Raw genomic sequence first — 21,453 nt, 5'->3', positions numbered from 1 at the left:
TAAGACCCGCCGCAAAGTAGACTCACATCGTGGGATGTTTTGTAAACCATTGCTATAGAATTATTCAAAATCAATCACTTCACAAGTGGATTATTCATTGCATGCATTACACAGATGTCTGGAGAAGCCTAGCAATGGTTTACAAAACATCCCACGGCGTGGGTCTACTTTGCGGCGGGCCTAAACAGCCTGCTGTTCTGTCGTCTTCCAGTTCACATTCTAATCAATTACCTCACGATTACGGTAAGTTAATGGGATGTAACAACATTTTCTCTTTTTTCTTGATAGTTCCTCTCTCTATGCTTCATCCACAACTGTCAAAAATAATATTTCTCCATCTGAGTCATCCATCACTCACATCTGCCACTTTATCACAATAATCTCAGATTAGAACTGACTTCAATTAGAACTCTAACTTCAACAATGTCTTAATTCAAATCGCAATTGACAAGTCTACATCACGACTAACTAGTCCAAAACAGCGCTTGCAGTGCATGGACCTTCCATTTTCCGCTCTCCTGCGCGCCACGCCTCTCAACCGACCTAGTGCACGTTCACTTGGGCTAGATGTATGTAGGCCTACTGCTGCTAGATCTGGCAGAGCTGTTTCGAAGATGGTCGTTCTCGAGTAATAACTTATCTCATTGTCATCCCTGCTACAAGTTGGTTGTGTGCTGATCCGCTCCAAGATGAACTCAATCCAAGTGTTGCTCTTCTGTGTGTTTCTGCTCCAAGATCGATGTACCTGAGACTGTTCGCTGTTTTGTATGGTGCATGAAGAAGACTATGATGTGGAATCAAGTAGTGAGTTCTTGCCTCTGTGATAAACTGTCTGCACCCACTTGTTTAACACGGCTTTATTATATTGAACTTTATTTGTACCAACTTGAGAAGGCCTAAAAACGTTCAAACACCTCCAATCTTGGGCGTTATTTTAAAACCCTCTCATTACTCATACCCCAAAATATTACCTCAGCTGAGCCTGTGTACCAAATTACCACCGCTGGGGAACGCTATATTATAGGAAAACCATCATCTTTGGCGTTATCCTAAAGTCCTCTCAAGACAACATTTTTAGATCCTAGCTGGACTTGTACATCAAATTTGAATATTTTCTCTCAATTATTCATTTAAATTCATTGCTTTTAAATTTTGATTAATTTAAATTCATCACTTTCAAATTTTGTTTCATTAAAATAGTCCAGAGAATAGTTATGTTCTTTCCACTTTATGAAATATCAAATATTATTAGATTTTATGAGGTTTTGATTTGAATTGATTCATTTTGAGTGATTTCATGGTATTTTTTTAAAATACGAGAACAAAAGTAGCAATGCTTCAATTTGAGTGTTTTGAAATTAGCGGTAAATTTAATTTCTACAAACATGGCGCGGTCTTGGTATACTCTATAATTTGGTGCCATATGAAATGCATTGTGTTGGATTGATAGTTTCCAATCTGTATGTATTCTGTGGCTGAGAGCTGACTGACCAGCTGACCACTTCAAAACAGCAGCTTCTCTTTGTCTAAGATACAGAGTAACGGCCAGCAACGGTCACAGCTATCACATAGTTATTCAATAGTATTCTTTGAGTATCTATAGTGAGGTCCACGTTATAATTATTGCAGTGTGTGATTTGCAATGGTTTTGCTTTCCTTGTGTATCATTCAACAAAGCAGATGGCACTATCTCTTTCACGCAATGCAAGGTTGCCACATCGTTTATCAACAATGTAGAAATTCAACTAATTGACAAAATAGGGTTAAGGGTTAGGTTTTATTTACATTATATTTAATAATTTTTCATAAGGTTAGGTTAGGTTTTTGCTTTGAAATTGCAATATGCTAGAAGGGGCTATGGTCCAGGTAGAGTTATGTTTCTTGTTGTTTCAAAGGTGAAAGGATAGGTTAGATTTTTCTTTGAAATCCAAAGTATTGAATGTGAAAGGGTTAGGGGTTAGGTTATTTCAAGTTATATTTAATAATGTTTAATAAGGCTAGGTTAGGTTTTTGCTTTGAAATTGCAATATGCTGGAAGGGATTACGGGTTTTCATAAGGATTTATGTTTATTAATGTTTCAAATATAAAAAGGGAGGTTAGGGAGTTAGGTTTTTGCTTTGAAATGACAACATGCTGACTTAGTTATAGTTTTTTTCAATATTGGTTAATTAACAACCGTTATCTTTTATTATTTATATTATTGAAAATTACTCTTTCTCTTATTGAATGAAATGATGATAATATATTGATTATTATATCGAATCTAATGATAAATCATCATTGGATAATAACATCATCATCAAAATGGAATGACTGCTCCAGCTACGGTGCTCGGTAACCATCATCTCAAAGAACGTTACATTCAAAGATCCGACTGAATGGAACGGGAAAAAACCGTTAATAACGCAAGCGCGATACGGTGCTGTCTGAGACCGAGAGTGGTTTGTCTTCAAAACACATTCAGTCTAACTTTGTCTTCCTCTTCACTTCAGTGTTTTGGTTAGTGTTTTGGCTAGCAGCTTCTCTTTGTCTCAGATACAGAGTAACGGCCAGCAACGGTCACAGTAATCTCATAATTATTCAAAAGTATTCTTTGAGTTTCTATAGTGAGGACCACGTTATAATGGCAGTGTGTGATTTGCAATGGTGTTGTAATCCTTGTATATCATTCAACAAAAAAGATGGCGCTATCTCTTTCACGCATTGCAAGGTTGCCACATCGTTTATCAACAATGTAGAAATTCAACTTATTGACAAAATAGGGTTAAAGGTTTTATTTAGGTTATATTTAATAATGTTTCATATGGATAGGTTAGGTTTTTGCTTTAAAATTGCAATATGCCAGAAGGGGCTATGGTCCAGGTAGAGTTATGTTTTTGTTGTTTCAAAGGTGAAAGAATAGGTTAGGGGGTTAGGAGTTTGCTTTGAAATCCAAAGTATTGAATATGAAAGGGTTAGGTTTTTTTCAAGTTATATTTAATAATGTTTCATGAGGCTAGGTTAGGTTTTTGCTTTAGAAATGCAATATTCTAGAAGGGGTTAGGGTTCAGGTAGAGTTATGTTTTTTGTTGTTTCAAAGGTGAAAAGATAGGTTGGGGAGTTGGGATTTTGCTTTGAAATTGCAATATGCTGGAAGGGATTACGGCTTTTTACCAAGATTTATGTTTATTAATGTTTTAAATATAAAAGGGGTGTTTAGGGGGTTAGGCTTTTGCTTTGAAATAACAATATGCTGACTTAGTTGTAGTGTTTTTTAACATTAGTTAAATAACAACCGTTATATTTAATTAATTATATTATTGAAAAGTGCTCTTTCTTTTATCAAATGAAATGATGATAATATGTTGAATATTATATCGAATTCAATAATAATTAATCATTGGATAATAATATCATCATCAAAATGGAATGATGGCTTCAGTTACGGTGCTCGGTAACCATCATCACAAAGAACGTTACATTCAAAGAACTGACTGAATGGAACGGGAAAAAACCGTTACTAACGCAAGCGCGAAACGGAGCTGTCTGAGACCGAGAGTGGTTTGTTTTTGGCTAAGTTCTTATTATATACCATGCCCATGCTAATTTGATATTTTATCTAAAAATCAGAAGGTTTTCCTGTCTAATCATTTAATAATAAAGTGGTGATTGATAAGCATTCTATTTTATTAACTTTTCTAAAATGGTTGAATTGTATTATTGATCTAAGGTGACTGACGTTTGTTATAAATTAATTTTTAGGTTATACTTATAACAGCATGCATCGCATGTCAATAAAAGTGATTTCTGTAAGGTGATGACTTCCTCTAGAAAACATATTTACATACCCATCCACAAGTTGAAGCTAAAACAATCAGAATCTTTCCCAGTACCATGAATATACACATTCTAACGTTATGTTGTCTTGGAATCACACAAAACACTGGACCTTCATCCACATTTACTTGTATTTTTTTCAGACATAATACTCTTTGAAGCCTGAATGGTACCAGAATTTCATTAATTATTGTAAGATGCTCATTCATAATATATACCATACTATGTGTAAGTTCTTAATGAATTAAAAAAATCACTTTTTTCTTGAAATTTACTCTTATTGCTGCTGCAAGAAATGTAGCCTCCCTATTTAGGCCTTCTACATAATCCGAAAAAATAATAAGTTGGTGGTGTAGGTAAGATATTGGAACGGTAAGGCTCAAACTATCAAATCAAAAACTTTTTATTTACCAAAATAATTACAAAAATACACAATGTAATTTTATTACATGATACACATTAAAATTGATATGTTAGGAAACCCAAACCCCCTACAATACTATTCATCTGTGTGTAGCGCAAGAACAGTACAATAAATTTATTTATTAAAATTATATGATTATCTTGGTTTAAAAGACTATCAGCTACTTCCTGGTTAGGGCTGTTGGGAATTTTTCATTTAAATGCAAACAAATACAATATTCAGAAATGAATAACAGGCTATTGATAAAAACTCCTACTTCTTAATTTTGTGTCGAATAATCCAAATATTCAGATTGTATTGACAATATTATTTTATTATTAGTTGAAAAATGTTTGAAGTTGATGTGTGGTAATTATGTTTTTTTTTCAGAAAGTAAGATGGAGGTAGAACGAAGATTGTACATAGGAAATTTGCCATCTGGTGTAGACGAAAATTTAATCAAGAATAGATTTTCAAAATATGGAAAAGTTCTTGGTGTTGAGTTGAAGCAGAGAAAGACAAATGATGGTTCCCAGGAGGATGAAATCCTTTCAACATTTGCATTTATTGACATATCAGCAAAAAAGGAAAAGCTGGACAGTTGTAAGTTCTTCAAGCTGTTCTATTATTTTCTTAGATACCTAGTACACACGGGATTTGCCCAACTGAAAGTTTTCTGTGGATTTTCATCAACCATGGTCCCTACTTTTTGTACTTGTTGTTCGAGCCTCAAAAGGAGAGCACATAGAACACTTACACGATCATTAACTTGATGCTTCTCTGAGTAATTTGATGTAAAATTGGTTTTGCACATTGTTTTTTTTTTAAATAAAATCAATTGTTTGAAATTGGGGCATTCATTTTAAATCACTATGTGTATAATTACATGGTGCTAATTTCAAAATCAGTACAATAGTTCATGAATATGAACTAAACACTAGTCAGTTTTTTGCCAGTACTATAGCTATTTAGTCTAAAGACTAATGAGCTATTTTTTCTGTCTTGACATACTACTTGATAAATTAAAAAGCTAATTTTCATTGGAAACAATTACTGCTATTGTTGATTTGATATGTACACTCATTGACTGCACTATAAAATCTAGATTCCACTCAATCACCGCTCTGCTCTTTCTTTGGATGCACTACATTAGTTTAAACGGTTTCCTCCTTTTGAGCCTTGCACTACATGCACTACACTAGTTCAAACGGTTTCCTCCTTTTGAGCCTCCGCACCAACCCTCCATTGTCTAGCAGCTGGATTGCCTTGACGTTGTCGTGTTGGTGGAGTCGCCCCTCGTGCCTCTCCGTATGCCTCTGGATCTCGGTGGACACCAGGTCAACGTGCAGGTCTCTATAAAGATCGCTGTTTCTGACGTACCGAGGAGCATCCAAAATGTTCCTCAGCACCTTGTTTTGGAATCGTTCTATGACATTGATGTTGCTGTCTCAAGTAGCCTACATCCCCAATTAGGTAGAGAGTTAGTGGGGAGGATATTTTTAATATTCTTTCCGAAGAATGGACATTGATATGTCCAAAGCTCCGCCAATTTATGTAGATGCATAACAATATAATTATCTTCGGTTATTACAGTTTGCTTTTTTCATATCATATACAGTTCAAAAATCATTTTCTTAGTCTATATTATGTAAATTCATCTATAATTTTGCTGTATTGTAAGCTATTGTATATAAGTGTATAAGCCAGTATATATTGTAATCTACATAAATAAAGTACTCAATCAATCAATCAATCCCCAAAGTTGTATAGGCCTACCATACGCCAATACTGGCTTGAATATCTGTTTCTTCAATATCTTCTTCTTGACATGGGTCTTCTAGTCATTAAAAAATAGATGAATTTATCCTCAATTTAGGCCTATATGAATCTATAAAAATCATCTTTTTAATTATTTTCCAGGCCTCAAAAAACTGTCAAGAAAAAAATGGGATGGACAACTAATTAAAATAGATTTTGCTAAAGAGAGTGTATTGAGTAGATTAGAAAGGGAGAGAAAAGAGTTGTCTTCTGCAAATAATACAAAAAATACTACTAAAGAGATGAACAAAGATGTATCTGTATCTCCAGCTCTTTTGAACGGTAATAGCAAATGGTTTGGAAGCTCCGCTCGTAATTATAATGGAGAAAAATTCGAAGAGGAACATAAACAAAAAAATAAAAGGAAACTTGAAAGTGACAACACACAAATTAATGAAAAGATGAAGAAATATTCTGAATCAAAAACGGTGGAAAATGGCGTGAATGATGTGGCTGTGAAATCGTCCAGTTTTCAAGAGAATCTCACTCCAGAACAGAGGAGATTGAAATCTTTGGAAGAGAAAATGAAGATGGTTTCTGATAGGAAGCTTGCTGTGAAAGCTGCATTATCATCTGTCGTAAGTTTATAAGTTTTTTAGTTGTCTTATCTATCACAATAAGTTAAAAAATAACTCGTATTGGTCTCACGTTAAAACTAACTCTACCTATTTTATCATTCACTAAGGAATAAAATCAGTTGTATTGGCGGACTTTCATTGCAAAAAATAAACGAACAAAAAACCAAAATGAACAAGCAAACGTTTAAACTGGTATAATAACAAACCAAGTTTGATACAAACTTTTTTGTCTAAAACTTCTTAAAAAATGTTGAGCCAATAATCCATATTCACATCCACGTTCAAATGAAATGTCATCCTCTTTTAATAAGATTTCAAATGTTCAAAGTGTACCAAAATTTTCTGAAAAATTTTTCATCTTCATAATATTCAACCTTGATTAAGTTTCTACTAAAGCCTTTAAAAAATAAATCAATAAAACTCACTTCATTATTTTCAGCTCCATTATCAACACTTTTGATTTTCAAAATTACTTTTCAATTCTCAGGATGCTGGTAACAGGAAAAATAAGATCATCTTCAAAGACGATGATGACGAGGAGGATGATGATGATGATGATGAGGGAAATGATTTCAACGAACCAGAGAATAAAACGCACACAACCAACCTTGGAAAAGCACCAGATATTCCAGACCCATCGAACAAGGAACGCCATAATTTGTTTGATGACTCCGGGGATTCTGATGAAGAAACATCAATTTCAAGGTTCGAAGTAAAAGAGCATTTCGATGGTAAAAAAGGCCAAAAGGTGAGTGCATCTTGTATTTCACCACCAAACGTTTTGCTATTTATGTTAAATTCTATTTTAGGATGACCTGAAAATTCTGACACAAATCTGCAAAACTGTAGAAATCAAATTTGAAAATATTATTATGAACACTTCGGGTTATCATAATTAATATATAAAAACACTTCACTCATATGGGCTACTTTTTAACAAATTAATAAAAACAATATACAAATCTTGAAGTACCCTTTATTTTTTAAAAACTTTAAAATAGTTCAACAACTAGTTTCGACCCTAACTTAGGTCATTTTCAAGTTAAAATAAGTTAATGTGCATTTTCATTAAACATGGTCCCTACTTTTTGTACTTGTCGTTCGAGCCTCAAAAGGAGAGCACATAGAACACTGACACGATCATTAACTTGACCTAACTTGAAAATGACCTAAGTTAGGGTCATTTAATTAACTCATTTCAAATTAAGTTATTTTAACTTGAAAATGACCTAAGTTAGGGTCGAAACTAGTTGTTGAACTATTTTAAAGTTTTTAAAAAATAATGGGTACTTCAAGATTTGTATGGCTATTGTTTTTATTAATTAAATATATGAATTATTTTCATGAACTAGTTACTTGAATCGGGATTAGCTATTTTTATTCTGGTCTCCAATTATTGAAATATTCTTCAAATTATCGAATTACTTATCAGGGATTGACTTTCATATATTTTTATTGTATGTACCGTATCTGTTTTCGTAAATAAAATGTGTATATTGTCTCTAAATCTCGACACGCACAAATTGAAGTTGCTTTGAATTTTCAGTTGTTGAAGCTGCAGTCGAGGTTCGGAAATGATTCAAGATTTGCTCTCGATCAACGATTTGCTGAAAGTAGTAGTAGTGAGGACGATGACGATGACGATGGAGACAAGGATGAAGGAGAAGAGAAGGAGGAGGATGGTGAGAGTGAGAGCAAGGCGAAAAGGAAGAAAAGTGACGCTGAAGAAGAGAGCGGTAAGATGCATGTGGATGATAGGGATGATGACGAAGTCAAGAGGCAGTTGGAAATTCTGCAGAACGTTGTTGGTCACCAAATCATCAGACCACCACCGGCAGACGACGCAAAACCCAAAAAACAAAAACCGTAAGTCTGATTTATTGGATGAAGCAAATTATAATCATTCAAGTAAACATTCATTTATGCACTCTATTACACAAGTCTGTCAACATCTTTTGATTCAAATATGATACCTTGAAATGTTTTTAGATGATAGTTTTCTGCATTTTCCAAACTTTCCTTCTCAAGGTCTCTTCTCATCTATAGTGAGGTCCACGTTATAATGGCAGTGGAGAAAAACGTTGCTGATCCTCTGTCTTGTCAATGCCTCCTAAAGACGGTAGCTGATACAGGTTTATTGATGTAATATCAACTGTTCATTCTCGTTTAAAACAATAGATTATATTTTATTAAGCTAGAAATTATATTTTTCTACAACTGCGCGTAAAAAAAGAATTTACATACTCAATTCTCCTCGTAAAACAGCTTATTTCTGAGGAGAATCTACTTTTCCGCTCGCTAACCATCCGCGCATGCGCAGTAGATTTTCTTTACGCTCGCTAATCATTCGCGCATGCGCAGAAGAGTTTCTTTACGCTCGCTTATCAGCTGATGGTAAGCAGCTCGCCAAAAAGTCAGATCTTAACCTAAAAAGTCGGTAATTTTGTAACTCCGCCGATATAAGTAATTTAACAGGTTTGGGCAGTTGTAGAAAAAATTTTGTATGTAATTCGCGCGTAATGCTTCTTTATCGCTCTTGCAAAATTATCACGCTCCGCTTCGCGTCGCGTGATAACTGTTTTGCGCCAGTGATAAAGTCGCGCATTACGCTCTTAATACATAAATAGCTTTCAATGATTTTATGATGAATTTTCATAATAAATGAAATATTTTGTTAATTATCAATTCTACATTGTTAAAAGACGATCTGCACTATGCGCTTAGCTAAATGATAGACAAGGATAACAATACTGTTATGGATGCGGTCTTTAGAAGGATGGCAGGAGGCGAGGGGTATCTGGTAAACTACACAGCGGAAGCAGGGCCGTCAGATGGTTGATGCGGGAAAGCAGGGGGGGCTTCCAGATCGTTCTAGTGTGTTCGGGTTTTGGTGAGGGGAACCATCGACCAATGGAAGGGCACTCTTGAAATTTCTGGTTACTTTCATGCACTGCGATTGGTCGGACGTTTGCCGCATCTCTAGATCTTTCTAGATGGTTCTGCCCGCCTTATAAATGGTGTAAGTTGCAGTCGGGGAGTCACTAGACAGACAACAGTCGTATTGCTCGTTTCTTCTCTTATCGTGACAGACTAAAGTGATAACAGACTTTTGTAGTTGCTTATACGGTTTATTATTCTTTGTGACAGTTATTTTACTTTCCTTGCCCTATTAACATAGGTAAGGAAAGTATAGCTTTCCGAAAAAAATTAAGGTACCTCAATTTCTAAATTTCTATACGTTTCAACGCCCCCTGAGTCCAAAAAAGTGGTTTTTGGGTATTGGTCTGTATGTGTGTGTGTGTGTGTGTGTGTGTGTGTGTGTGTGTGTATGAGTGTGCGTCTGTGTACACGATATCTCATCTCCCAATTAACGGAATGACTTGAAATTTGGAACTTAAGGTCCTCTCACCATAAGGATCCGACACGAACAATTTCGATCAAATTCAATTCAAGATGTCGGCTAAAATGGCGAAAATGTTGTCAAAAACAGGGTTTTTCGTGATTTTCTCGGAAACGGTTCCAACGATTTTGATCAAATTCATACCTAAAATAGTCATCGATAAGCTCTATCAACTGCCACAAGTCCCATATCTGTAAAAATTTCGGGAGCTCCGCCCCATCAATGCAAAGTTCGATTTTAGATTCCCAATTATCAGGCTTCAGATACAATTTAAACAAAAAAAATCAAATTGAGTAGATTGAGCTTGAAAATCTCTACAATTAATGTCCAGTAACATTTTCACCTAAAATTGAAAATAAGTTTTAAATTCGAGAAAACGTGATTATTCAATTGCAAATTATTGTTGATTCTATCAAATCATTCACTATGAAGAGATAGCAGACCTCATGTGTGTCTCCAGCGTTGTTGCCCTGTCACCAGCTGGCTCAAATCTTTGAATAGTAGACTTGAGATGCGCGGGAACACTAGCGTCAGTTGATCAATTCTCATAACGGCAAGGAAAGTTGTGTGAGTGCGCAACACCAGATTTTTTAAACAGATATTTATATTGAGCTTGTGATAATTCTGTGTAATTTATTAGATAGTGATCAGTTCATAGTTGTTTCTAGTTTACCTCCGTGTGTTATAGTGTTGTAAGTAATAAATCCAATAAGTATAAATCCCCTCAAGTGTTTTATTAGTGTAGAAACCCGCAACAATACCATTGCTAATCAAACACTGCCATTATAACGTGGACCTCACTATAGCTACGCTACCCTGAAATAGGTCCTATCACCAATGTTAAACCAGCGTAGCTCCAGTGTTATTCTAGTGTTCCACCAGCGTAGCGTAGCTTTCAATTTTGGGAGACAGGTCGGCTACGTGTTCCGGAAACGTATTTTAGCGTGAAGAGACCCTTAGTTGGATAGTAGATTTATTTATTTATTAATAGATAGAGCGAACAATACAATAGTCGGAAAAGAAAAAACAGGCTATGCACAAAACTTCTTCAATTTCCTGATTTGTCACAAATCGTCCAAATATTATGAAGTATTAGATAACTGTCATAAAATTTTTCGATTACAATGTAAACGTTTAAAAACCGCTTTTGTGTTTCGGTATAGGATCCTTTACAGCTCAAAAATAGTGACGTTGTTGAAAACACACAACGAAATGAAAAAATACTTGTCAAGACAAATGTGGGGAACTGTCATTATAAAAATTATCGAGATGTGAAAGCTAGTACCTATAATTTTTAACAGACCAAGAAAAAATGTTTTTGACAAATGAAATGAATCACGATATGTGTCGTTCATGTATTTCTACAGGGCTACTTGATGGTCTTATAATCACTTCATTTGTAAGAATCACTATATTTGATTTTGACTGTACTGGATAATGGCGTGAATGGCCGAAGCCGGTCGTATCACAATAGAGAAAAATATTGTGTTTTCATTTTATTATGGCTAGTTTACAATCCAACTCGCTAAAAAGACCGGCGAATTGGCGTTAAGTCGCCGGCGGAGTCAACTTTTTCGACAGCTTTTTACTTTCCTTGCCCTATTACCATAGGTAAGGAAAGTATTGTTTTCCAAAAAAAATTAAGGTACTCCAATTTCTAAATATCTATACGTTTCAAGGTCCCCTGAGTCCAAAAAAGTGGTTTTTGGGTATTGGTCTGTATGTGTGTGTGTGTGTATGAGTGTGTGTGTGTGTGTACACGATATCTCATCTACCAATTAACGGAATGGTTTGAAATTTGGAACTCAAGGTCCTTACACTATAAGGAACACGAACAATTTCGATCAAATGCAATTCAAGATGGCGGCTAAAATGGCAAAAATGTTATCAAAGACATGGTTTTTTCGCGATTTTCTCGAAAACAGTTCCAACGATTTCGATCAAATTTATACCTAAAATAGTCATTGATAAGCTTTATCAACTATCATAAGTCCCATAATCTGTAAAAATTTCAGAAGCTCCACCCCATCTATGCAAAGTTTGATTTTAGATTCCCAATTATCAGGCTTCAGATACAATTTAAACAAAAAGTGTCAAGTGGAAAAGATTGAGCATGGAAATCTCTACAATTAATGTTCAGTAACATTTTCACCTAAAATTGAAAATAAGCTTGAAATTCGAGAAAATGTGATTATTCAATTGCAAACTGTTGGCAAATGTTGATTCAATGAAATCATTCACTATGAAGAGATAGCAGACCTTGTGTGTCTCCAGCGTTATTGTCCTGTCACCAGCTGGCTCAGATCTTTGATTAGTAGACTTGAGATGCGCGTGAACACTAGCGTCAGGTGATCAATTTTCATAACGGCAAGGAAAGTTGTGTGAATTCGCCACACCAGATTTTTTAAAAGCAGCTTTTGAGCGAGTGCGTCGATAACACTGGCTAGTTTACGAGCTGCTATAGTGAGGTCCACGTTATAATGACAGTATTTGATCAACTTTGGTTTTGCTATGCTTGTCTATCATTCGACAAAGCCGATTGTACTATCCTTTTCTAGGTCCACAACGATGTCAATTATGTTTTTGACAGTGTAGAAATATAATTAATTAATGCAGAGAATCGGCATCGCTATTCTTCTATCTTTATCCACTGCCATTATAACGTGGACCTCACTATAGTGAAAAAGCTGGCTTGTAGCTTGTAAACTAGCTAAGTGTCATCGACCCATTAGTGAGCGATTCTACATTTCTGAAAATAGTGTTCAATTTATATTTTACAACTTCTAACTTTCACGAGTTCAGCTGAGATTTGAATAATGCATGTGTTGAATTGTATATTCACTTTCATTAGTATGATTGAAATTGTTATATCTTGTTTAATAATATTCATATTTTCCTTAGCAAAAATCTGATTAAATACACACGAACTCTCCATTTTCAGTGGAGCTGATAAGAAGCGGAATCAACTGTGTGTTAGATTCGATCCAACAATGGCCGAACATGAAAAGTTCATCGTCAAGCCTCCACCGCCTGGATCAGAAGAAGAAACTAAAGTTAGTAAGAAGAAGAAAAAGAATAAGAATGCGGAAGAAAGTGATGAAAAGGAGCCTGAAGTAGATAAATCGGAGGCCGAATCCAGCACAGCGGTCAATAGTGTTGAAGTCTCCAAAGAAACCTATTACGAAGTCGCCAGTGATTTGAAAGAGAGACTCAAGTCCAGTGGAACTGGTTTCAGTTTGAGCCAACTATTTAGCTCAGGTAAAGTGATTTTTCATATTTTTAATTATATTCCATAACTAGCCGTCAGGCTCGCTTCGCTCGCCATATCCGTCTAGCCAGGGGCTCCGCCCCTGGACCCCCGACTGGATCGTCCAAAACTGAGATCAGCGGGCTTGCTTCGCTCGCCTGCATTTTTCATTTGAGCATGCTTCATTCCATCAGAAAGTCTAAGTACTGAGAAAACGCAGAAAAGCTGAGAAAAACGTTGGAAAAACGCAGATTTTAGGCCTATCTTTGATGAAATATTAAAGTCACCTCATCAAAATTTTAGACCCTAGCTAAACCTCTGTACCAAATTTGAACATTTTCTGTATATTACTTGATGAAAGAACTGAGAAAACGCAAAAATACCGCTAATTTTGAGCGTAACTTTGACGTTATTGCAAATTCCTTCTAACTCAACATTATTACACCCTAGCTGAGCTTCTGTACTAAATTTAAACAATTTCTGTTCATTTGTTCTCGATAAATCTGAGAAAAAGCAAAAAACACAGGAAAAAAGCAAATTTTAGGCGTATCTTTGACATTATTGCAAATTCTTTCTAACACAACATTATTACACCCTAGCTGAGTTCTGTACTAAATTTTAACATTTTCTGTTCATTTGTTCTCGATAAAGCTGAGAAATCACTTGGAAAACGCAGATTTTGGGCGTATATTTGGAAATTTTTCCAAATCCGTTCTTAGTGCGCCTCTAAAGGGCCAACTGAACATACCTATCAAATTTGAACGTTTTTGGTCCGGTAGATTTTTAGTTCTGCGAGTACGTGAGTCAGTCAGTCAGTCAGTGAGTGAGTGCCATTTCGCTTTTATATATGTAGATGAATATTTCAATTGCACATGATATTAATACCTAAAACTTTATTTAAAATTGGACTTAAATTCTTGGAAGTGAAAATATAACCTATCTTTTGTAAAGTTTACTATTTATGAAATATGGGAGTAGAGCAGTTTTGGGCTAGGCATGTTGCTCTTGCCCAGTCATATCTTTATTATGATTTGTAATTGTATTGATGAATAAAATTGCAATGTATTTCTTGAAAGTGATCTTTTCAATTTACAATAATTCCATGTATAAATAAATAAGTATAGCCTATTGTATTATATGTATAGATGAGAATTTCACTGAAAATGATTGGGTTAATTTAACAGATTTCTTCTTCATTCCTTGGAAGGTTTAAAACTTGTAAACTGAAATAATTGTCTACCATATTATTTGGTATGCTGACTTTCTATAAGTTTTTGTTGAGTAAAAATGCTTTTTAAAGTACTTTATTGTACTACTCGACCACTAATTAATTTTAATCTATTCAATCTTAATTTTCTATTGTTCCTTAATTGAAACGAATCCAATTTTTCTTAATTTGAAGGTGCATTTCTTAATTTTGAGTATCATCTAAATTGCCTGAAATTGAAATTTATACTATGTATACTGTACCTATTTATACTGTACCTATACTATTTGACTCAAATTTTGTCTGTTGGCACTCTGATGAATATACTCTTTGATTTGTTTGGCTCCTTGGACGAATATTCATCGTTCTTAATGGTCTCTATTGAGCAGTTCACTTTTGCCGAGTCAAACTCATGAAAAACCCTGTATTTCTGCACGTTTTATCTGTGTCAAGTAAAATGTTTCAATTAATTACTAATGAACGGTTGGAGTCTTTCTTCTCCAATACTTACTAGAACTTACTTGCTTACTAGAACTTACTTACTCAATAGAACTTACTTGAACCACGAAGTTTTCGATGAATAATGTAAAATCTCATTCAAGCTGTCAAATTTACCTGTTATTGAGAAACCTTTATCACTTCAAACCTCGAAGAGTTCTATGACTGCTAGCTGAGAATTGTTTATTAAAAACAATATAAAACTTGTAGTACACTTTTATTAGAACATTTTAAAAACTTTAAAACGATGTTTTAACGTTAAAATGTTTTAAAGTTTTTAAAATGTTTTAATAAAAGTGTACTACAAGTATTATATTGTTTTTATTACAGATATTAATGTATAACATACAGAGAGTAACTACTTTCAAATCGAATTTAAAATTTTAATATTACGTTGTAAATAATTTTTTTTTTGATCTGGCACCTGCTGAAGCAGGTCCCAACAATGTAAAAATGTTTTTCTAATAAAATTGATTGATTGATTGAATCGTTTAATATAATCCATTTCTTACACTTTCTTTCAGATGCCAAAAGTAAAAACGATATTGAGGATGATGATTGGGTTCAATCCAGAGATAAATCTAAGGAGGGAGCTTCCATCAGCAATAAGCAATCAGTTGGTGCTCAGGAGAACAACGATAGAGTTAGCGAAAAAACGACCTCACAAAATAAAACAAGCGGTTTGTCCAAACTATGGAAGGAGTCATTTTTCTTCAAGGACAACGATGATAGACTCAAAGGTATTTACCCAATCTCGTAATCTTTGATATGATATTCTCTTAGACCAGTTATAGAATAGACACGCCCCATGCTGAAAGTCAATGAAGCCAACATCTACTGACATATCGCTCCATCGTGACGTCAGCATTGTATAGAAAGCTTTTCTGTAGAGCTTGTTTACATTGTTTTCCATAGCAGATTGCGTCTATTTCAGATGGAATTAAATTATTTAAGAACTAAAATTATACAATCAAGAACTTATAATATTATATAATGCTGACGTCACGATGGGGCGATATGTCAGTAGATGTTGGCTTCATCGACTTTCAGTATGAATATACAATGGGCCGTGTCTATTCTATAACTGGTCTAAGGATATTCTACATTGAAGGAAATGCTCTGAAGAAGTAAATCAGAAGGTGCATATGAAATTGGTTGGATGTTGTAGCGAAAATGTTGAGAGTGTGCAGTTGATAATCTGTCATTGTTCTGGTTATCAACTGGAATCCCGTTTCTCCTGCTTTCCATTCCACCATTTCTGGCGAGATCTTATTCAAGACTTGAGGCATGTGACGTTCTCCGATGTACGATAATAACGATAAAACTATAATATACCTTTTTACAGCCACCCAAATCTCAAAATTAGTAACTTTAGCAGAAAACTCTTAATCAAAATTTATTGATGGGATTGACAATTCAAAAGACAGCCCATTCTTACTCAACCTCGTGTAGCATGGAAAATAACGCTTTTTATATATTACCCCCATATTCTTTCTTACAATAGATTATTAGTACCACCAAGCATACGTTCTTTTTATTAAAGTTGTTACGTTGAATCAGTTATAGTTCTACTATGCACTTTCTAGTTTTTGTTTCTCTTTTATATTTCACCTGGATTTCCTTGATTTTTAAGTGCCGGTTGCACAACAGCCGGTTAAATTTTAAACGTGATTAATTCCACGAGAACCAATCAGAGAAGGCCTTTTTGATAAGATGGATTCTCGTGGAATTTAATCATGGTTGAAATTTAACCGGCTGTTGTGCGACCGGGCCTTTCTCTTATAACTTCTATTATCATCATATCAAATATACCGACTTTAAACCTCTGTTACCAGAATAATAATCTTGATGTTTTATTGCTCTGAAAAATACTTACCTAAAAATTCAAAATTATTCAAGTGTTTGTGACTTTGACTAAATTGTGTGTAGGCCTAATGACTGTATATAACACACAGTAATAAAAATATTTTTTCATAAGTTCGGCAGAATGCATTGACGCACAGATATGGGCATAGCAAGCTAATCCCACCTTGTGTGAGGCTGTGTGATTCCTGAGTTGAGAACCCAACCATGTAGGGGCGTTTGACATTGTCGTGTGTCCCCGGCATAGCCAATCTGAACACTTGATGGCATACCCACTAAACTAATCAGTGTTCCCTTTTTCTTCTTCTTCTTCTTCTTCTTCTTCTTCTTCTTCTTTTTCTTCTTCTTCTAAATAAAACTGGCATCCTCACATAGAGTTATTGCTTTGGGTTATGCTTTGTTATGAGTTATTGCTTCAAATGACTATATTGTGCTCGTGCTCTTAATAAGCTTAGTAAATAGGATTACTTAATAGCATTTCCCTCACAGAACTTTTTATCAGCAAAAAAACTTTTTTTTGAAATTCCCTAGAACAGTAGAACAATTATTATAACTTACTCATCACTGTATCGGATTCATCGAAATGATTTGTATCAAAGCTGTAATGTATTTCCCTAAAAACCATATTTTTTATTTCTCCTATTCTCGACTATTTCATCTCTTACATCAACATATTTCATCATATTTTTTCCTCCTAAGTACTACTAGGAAAGTACTACTGTCCTCATAAGTACTACTGTCTAAAGTACTTACTTTAATCCCTGAAACATAATACTATAGTGTCACTTTTTCGCTCTCGGTAGTAAAAAACAGAAAAACTCCCTAGGGAGGAAAAGTGACTCCATTTAAATACCATGGGAAGCATCTCTATTTTAAAAACTTACATTGTAATAGGTTAGAAGGTCCAAGCTCAGATGAGGAAGCATATAGAGTAGTCATTAAACCAACTAAATTCAATACCTCAACCAGACATTTGATCAATATATGAAATTTATGTTTGTATGCTAAAATTGTTACAAACTTCATATCACTATACTAAAAAAATGTATAATTTTTTTTATTCCATGTTATTCAAAATACCAGCCAACGAATATTCTTCATTAACTAATCAAATTTGAAACTGGAACTTCATCATAGCTGTATTTGTGGCGGCCATTGTTGTTACAACTTTTACCGACAGATAGTGCTGTCGGCGGAGAACTGTGATTACAAGCCAGCTGTTTCTGTTTATTTTTTAGATTATGTTGTAACATATTGTTTGGTCACGCACGTTTTTAAAGATTATTTTATTTGAAGTTTTTATAAAAATGTAGGTGGAGGAAAAATGTTGTGTATATCATGAGTGAAAAATGTATTTTCTCCCTCACGAAAATTGTTGCCCTCGACTTGATTTGATTAAATTTTCTCCCTGGAGACTCTTTATAAAAGAGTATGGGAAATCGTCAAGGACTATTTGTCAAAAAAATAAAGGAATACATAATAAAACATATATTATATACATCACATTCCACAATGTACATTGCAATTTAATCCTCCCAAAAGCCTCATTCTCCATCCATAAATTCTTGAATACTGTAGTCAACCCCGTTTGCTAAATATTTTCTCAATAACTTTTTGAAAATATCCTTATTCTCATTTTCTCTCAAAGCTGACGGCAGTTTACTCATAAATTTTACATGATCACTTCGAAAATGTACAGTGCAGGCACAGTTAGTAGTCCTAGATCTTTAAGCTTCGCATCGGGTTTCAAACTTTTCCCTCAGGGAGAAAAAACCGTACTTTTCACTCTAGTTATACAAATAACTATTTTGCCTACCCTAGATTGTCGCTCGGTGTTTTACAGGGTTCACTTCTTTTCATTTCAGAAGGAGCCGATTTCTTCATGCGAAATCGTGGTCAGGATGCCAGTAAAAACTTCAGCGATAGAAGGCAGGAGCTGAAGCTCATAGTCAAAAGTAAAATGAAAAGGAGTATGAGAAAAGATAGAATGTTCAAGAAGAAAATTGGCGGAGGATTCCCTTCTAAAACCAAAAATTTTAGTAGAAAAAGAGTGGGTAGATTTACATAATTTTTGCAATAATTCTGGTATTTCATGAAACTAGATTATGAGTTGACAATTCCGCATAAATCAAACTGATCAGGGATTTTTGTGTTCAGTAAGCCATTTTTCATCAAGCATAGCGAGATCTTATTCAAGACTTGAGGCATGTGACGTTGTCCGATGTATAATAACAATCTTACTATCAAGATCAAGGTCAATAACTTGAAGGCTGTGCAAAGGCTAAAAATAAACTTTCTTCTGGTGATATTTTTCAAAGATTTTCGATTTGTATATCATCAAGGTATCAAAATGAGAAAGTTTTGTCAGGAAAACATTTTTTTCCGATCATTACGTTTTTTAGATATGAGCGCCTAAAGTTTAAATTTTTGGGACAGAACATTTCAAATTCGGTAAGAGATAAATCAATGTGATTTGAAGGATTGATTCTCCATAGTATTTTTGATCTAGTAAAATGAAAATTAGTAAAAAAACATCTAGTAAAAAAGTTATTCAATTCACTAAAAATGGCCAAAAATAACTTTTTGTTGAGTTATTTTTGGTAAATTGTATAACTTTATCAAAAATTTACATTATCAGAAAATTCTCATTTCACTAGATCTACAATACCATGAAGAATCAATCCTCCAAAACTCATGGATTTATCTCTTACCGAATTTGAAATGCTCTGTTCCAAAAATTTAAACTTTAGGCGCTCATATCTCAAAAAGTAATGATCGGAAAAAAAATGTTTTCCTGAGAAAACTTTTTCATTTTGATAGCTTGATGATATACAAATCGAAAAACTTTGAAAAATATCACCAGTAGAAAGATTATTTTTAGCCTTTGCACAGCCTTAAATTTACTTCTTCTTAAAACCTCTATATTGATCAGTTAGTTGAGGAACAAGTTGACTCTCTCTATAGTATTTTTTGGAGGATGTCTGAGAAATATTGAGTCCATAAAGATAGTCTTAGTTTCCAAGAAGTTAAGACCTACTGACTAGAACCAGCAGTAATTTTACAATCCAAAATTAGCAGTTTGCCATTTAGTTCTTGTAACTCAATTGTTATTGCATTAAAGACTTGATTTTGATACATTTCTTACTCGAAATACCAAATTGTATTCATTCGTACCAATTTTTATTCTTATCTCTAGCAAGATCAACTGATCAGTTCATCAAGTTTTTATTGGTGACTTGCAGGTTTTAAATTTTCTGTTTTGATACTCAAAATAATTACTGAAATTTCAGTCATTTTGGTGTGAACGACTTCGTATAACTTCATCAATTCCAATGTTTCTTGAAGTTACCTTATACTGTAAATCATTTACTGATTGTGGATAAGTTTTTTAAATTGAAATATTTTTTGTAAATATTGAATGAAAAAGACTGAGAAATTGTCAAAAAACCACTGATTTATTGATAATTAGAAAGACCGGTTTCGGTTATTACACCATTGTCAATCTCTGATAAACTAAAACTAAATACAAGAGCAGCAGAATTTATACTAGTAGGAGAGTACTGCTATTGGTCAAGGGCATGAACGCCTGCCATTGGCCCTGCTAGACAGTCTCCTCCCACTCAACGGTTTGACAAAATGGCGGCTTAAGCAACAGAATCGCCATGATAACAAAATTTACTTTCAGCACAAAATAAGAACCAAGAAAACAAGTGTGAAATAATATAATATAACAAATATGTAAATGGAAAACTATTGACTAATGGATGTATGCTTACAATTTTATGATAAAACTAAATTCGTAGTGTTGTATTGGTTGAAATGAATCTGGTCATTTAAACTATACTGGGAATATTCCTTAATTACCGTACCGTACTCTTGTTATTTCTAAAGCCTCTAGAATATTCAAAGATCTGCCTTTGTTATTAACATGCAGAAACTCAACATTCTCCTTAACTGTGAACTTGTGATTATTTGTTATCAAATGTTCTGCAAAGTTAGATTCCCCATTTTGTTTATTCCAATCTTTGATGTGTTCTTTAATTCTACTTTTGAAACTTCTACCAGTTTGACCCACATTTTTTGTAAATCACAAGTTTCTCGTCAATTTCTTTGGCTTTTCTTATTGTAAAGGGGTTCCTCAAGATTGATGAATGATTGTAACTCACGATTAAAACAACTTATTTATTTTAGTTTATTTTGTGGTAAAAACATAAATGTATTATTCATCTATCAGTTTCTATACAGTATTTACACCTTAAATTCGTATTAAAACAACACAGTTCATATTTTGTTCTTCAACCAAGGTTTAGACATTAATCTGCTGAATTGGAAATGTTTTTAATCATTTGACTGCATTGTCAGTCATCTGTTCGGAGCATGTCGGTCCCGTAAATCCTTGTCTACACATGCAGATCTGCTCTCCGAGAATAACGTAGCACCTTCCACCGTTCTGACATTTCGACCTGGGACAATGTTTCCTGCCCAACCTGTAAGTAGAAAATTAACGTTCATTGAATATTCTTTTATTCACCTGGCATTACAAATATTTGATATTCACCTTCAAAAAACTCAATTTGACAGCTAATGCTCATCAATCTGCTTTTATAAAAGTTTGTTGCAAA

At 34.2% G+C, this 21,453-nt stretch overlaps 2 protein-coding genes across 4 annotated transcripts in view; one reads left to right on the top strand and one right to left on the bottom strand.

The window, feature by feature from the left end:
• The first annotated feature begins 2,466 nt into the window (after positions 1-2,466).
• LOC111056551 (nucleolar protein 8-like) lies at positions 2,467-20,239 on the top strand. Of its 3 annotated transcripts, none has more exons than XM_039421896.1 (8): positions 2,467-2,500; positions 4,611-4,823; positions 6,141-6,616; positions 7,104-7,364; positions 8,163-8,482; positions 12,958-13,274; positions 15,493-15,708; positions 18,697-20,239. In XM_039421896.1, exons 2-8 carry the CDS (start codon positions 4,619-4,621, stop codon positions 18,897-18,899), a joined length of 1,998 nt encoding a protein of 665 aa, XP_039277830.1. In that variant the 5' UTR covers positions 2,467-2,500; positions 4,611-4,618; the 3' UTR covers positions 18,900-20,239. The 3 variants fall into 3 exon arrangements, with proteins under 3 accessions (XP_039277830.1, XP_039277829.1, XP_039277831.1); XM_039421895.1 differs by lacking the exon at positions 2,467-2,500 and adding an exon at positions 3,549-3,710; XM_039421897.1 differs by lacking the exon at positions 2,467-2,500 and adding an exon at positions 3,555-3,794.
• A 754-nt stretch (positions 20,240-20,993) lies between these two features.
• The window catches only part of LOC111060234 (P-selectin-like), a 69,463-nt gene continuing 69,003 nt past the window's right edge, over positions 20,994-21,453 (bottom strand). Inside the window, exon 10 of the mRNA XM_039421894.1 lies at positions 20,994-21,318. Within this exon, the coding sequence (XP_039277828.1) occupies positions 21,174-21,318 (145 nt within the window). The 3' untranslated portion in view covers positions 20,994-21,173. The remainder of the gene's footprint in view (positions 21,319-21,453) is intronic.

This window comes from Nilaparvata lugens, chromosome 2, assembly GCF_014356525.2.
Source record: "Nilaparvata lugens isolate BPH chromosome 2, ASM1435652v1, whole genome shotgun sequence".
NCBI classification, from domain to species: Eukaryota; Metazoa; Arthropoda; class Insecta; order Hemiptera; family Delphacidae; genus Nilaparvata; species Nilaparvata lugens.
The sequence above is the reverse complement of the archived record's forward strand: the minus strand, read 5'-3'. Positions and strand labels throughout refer to the sequence as shown.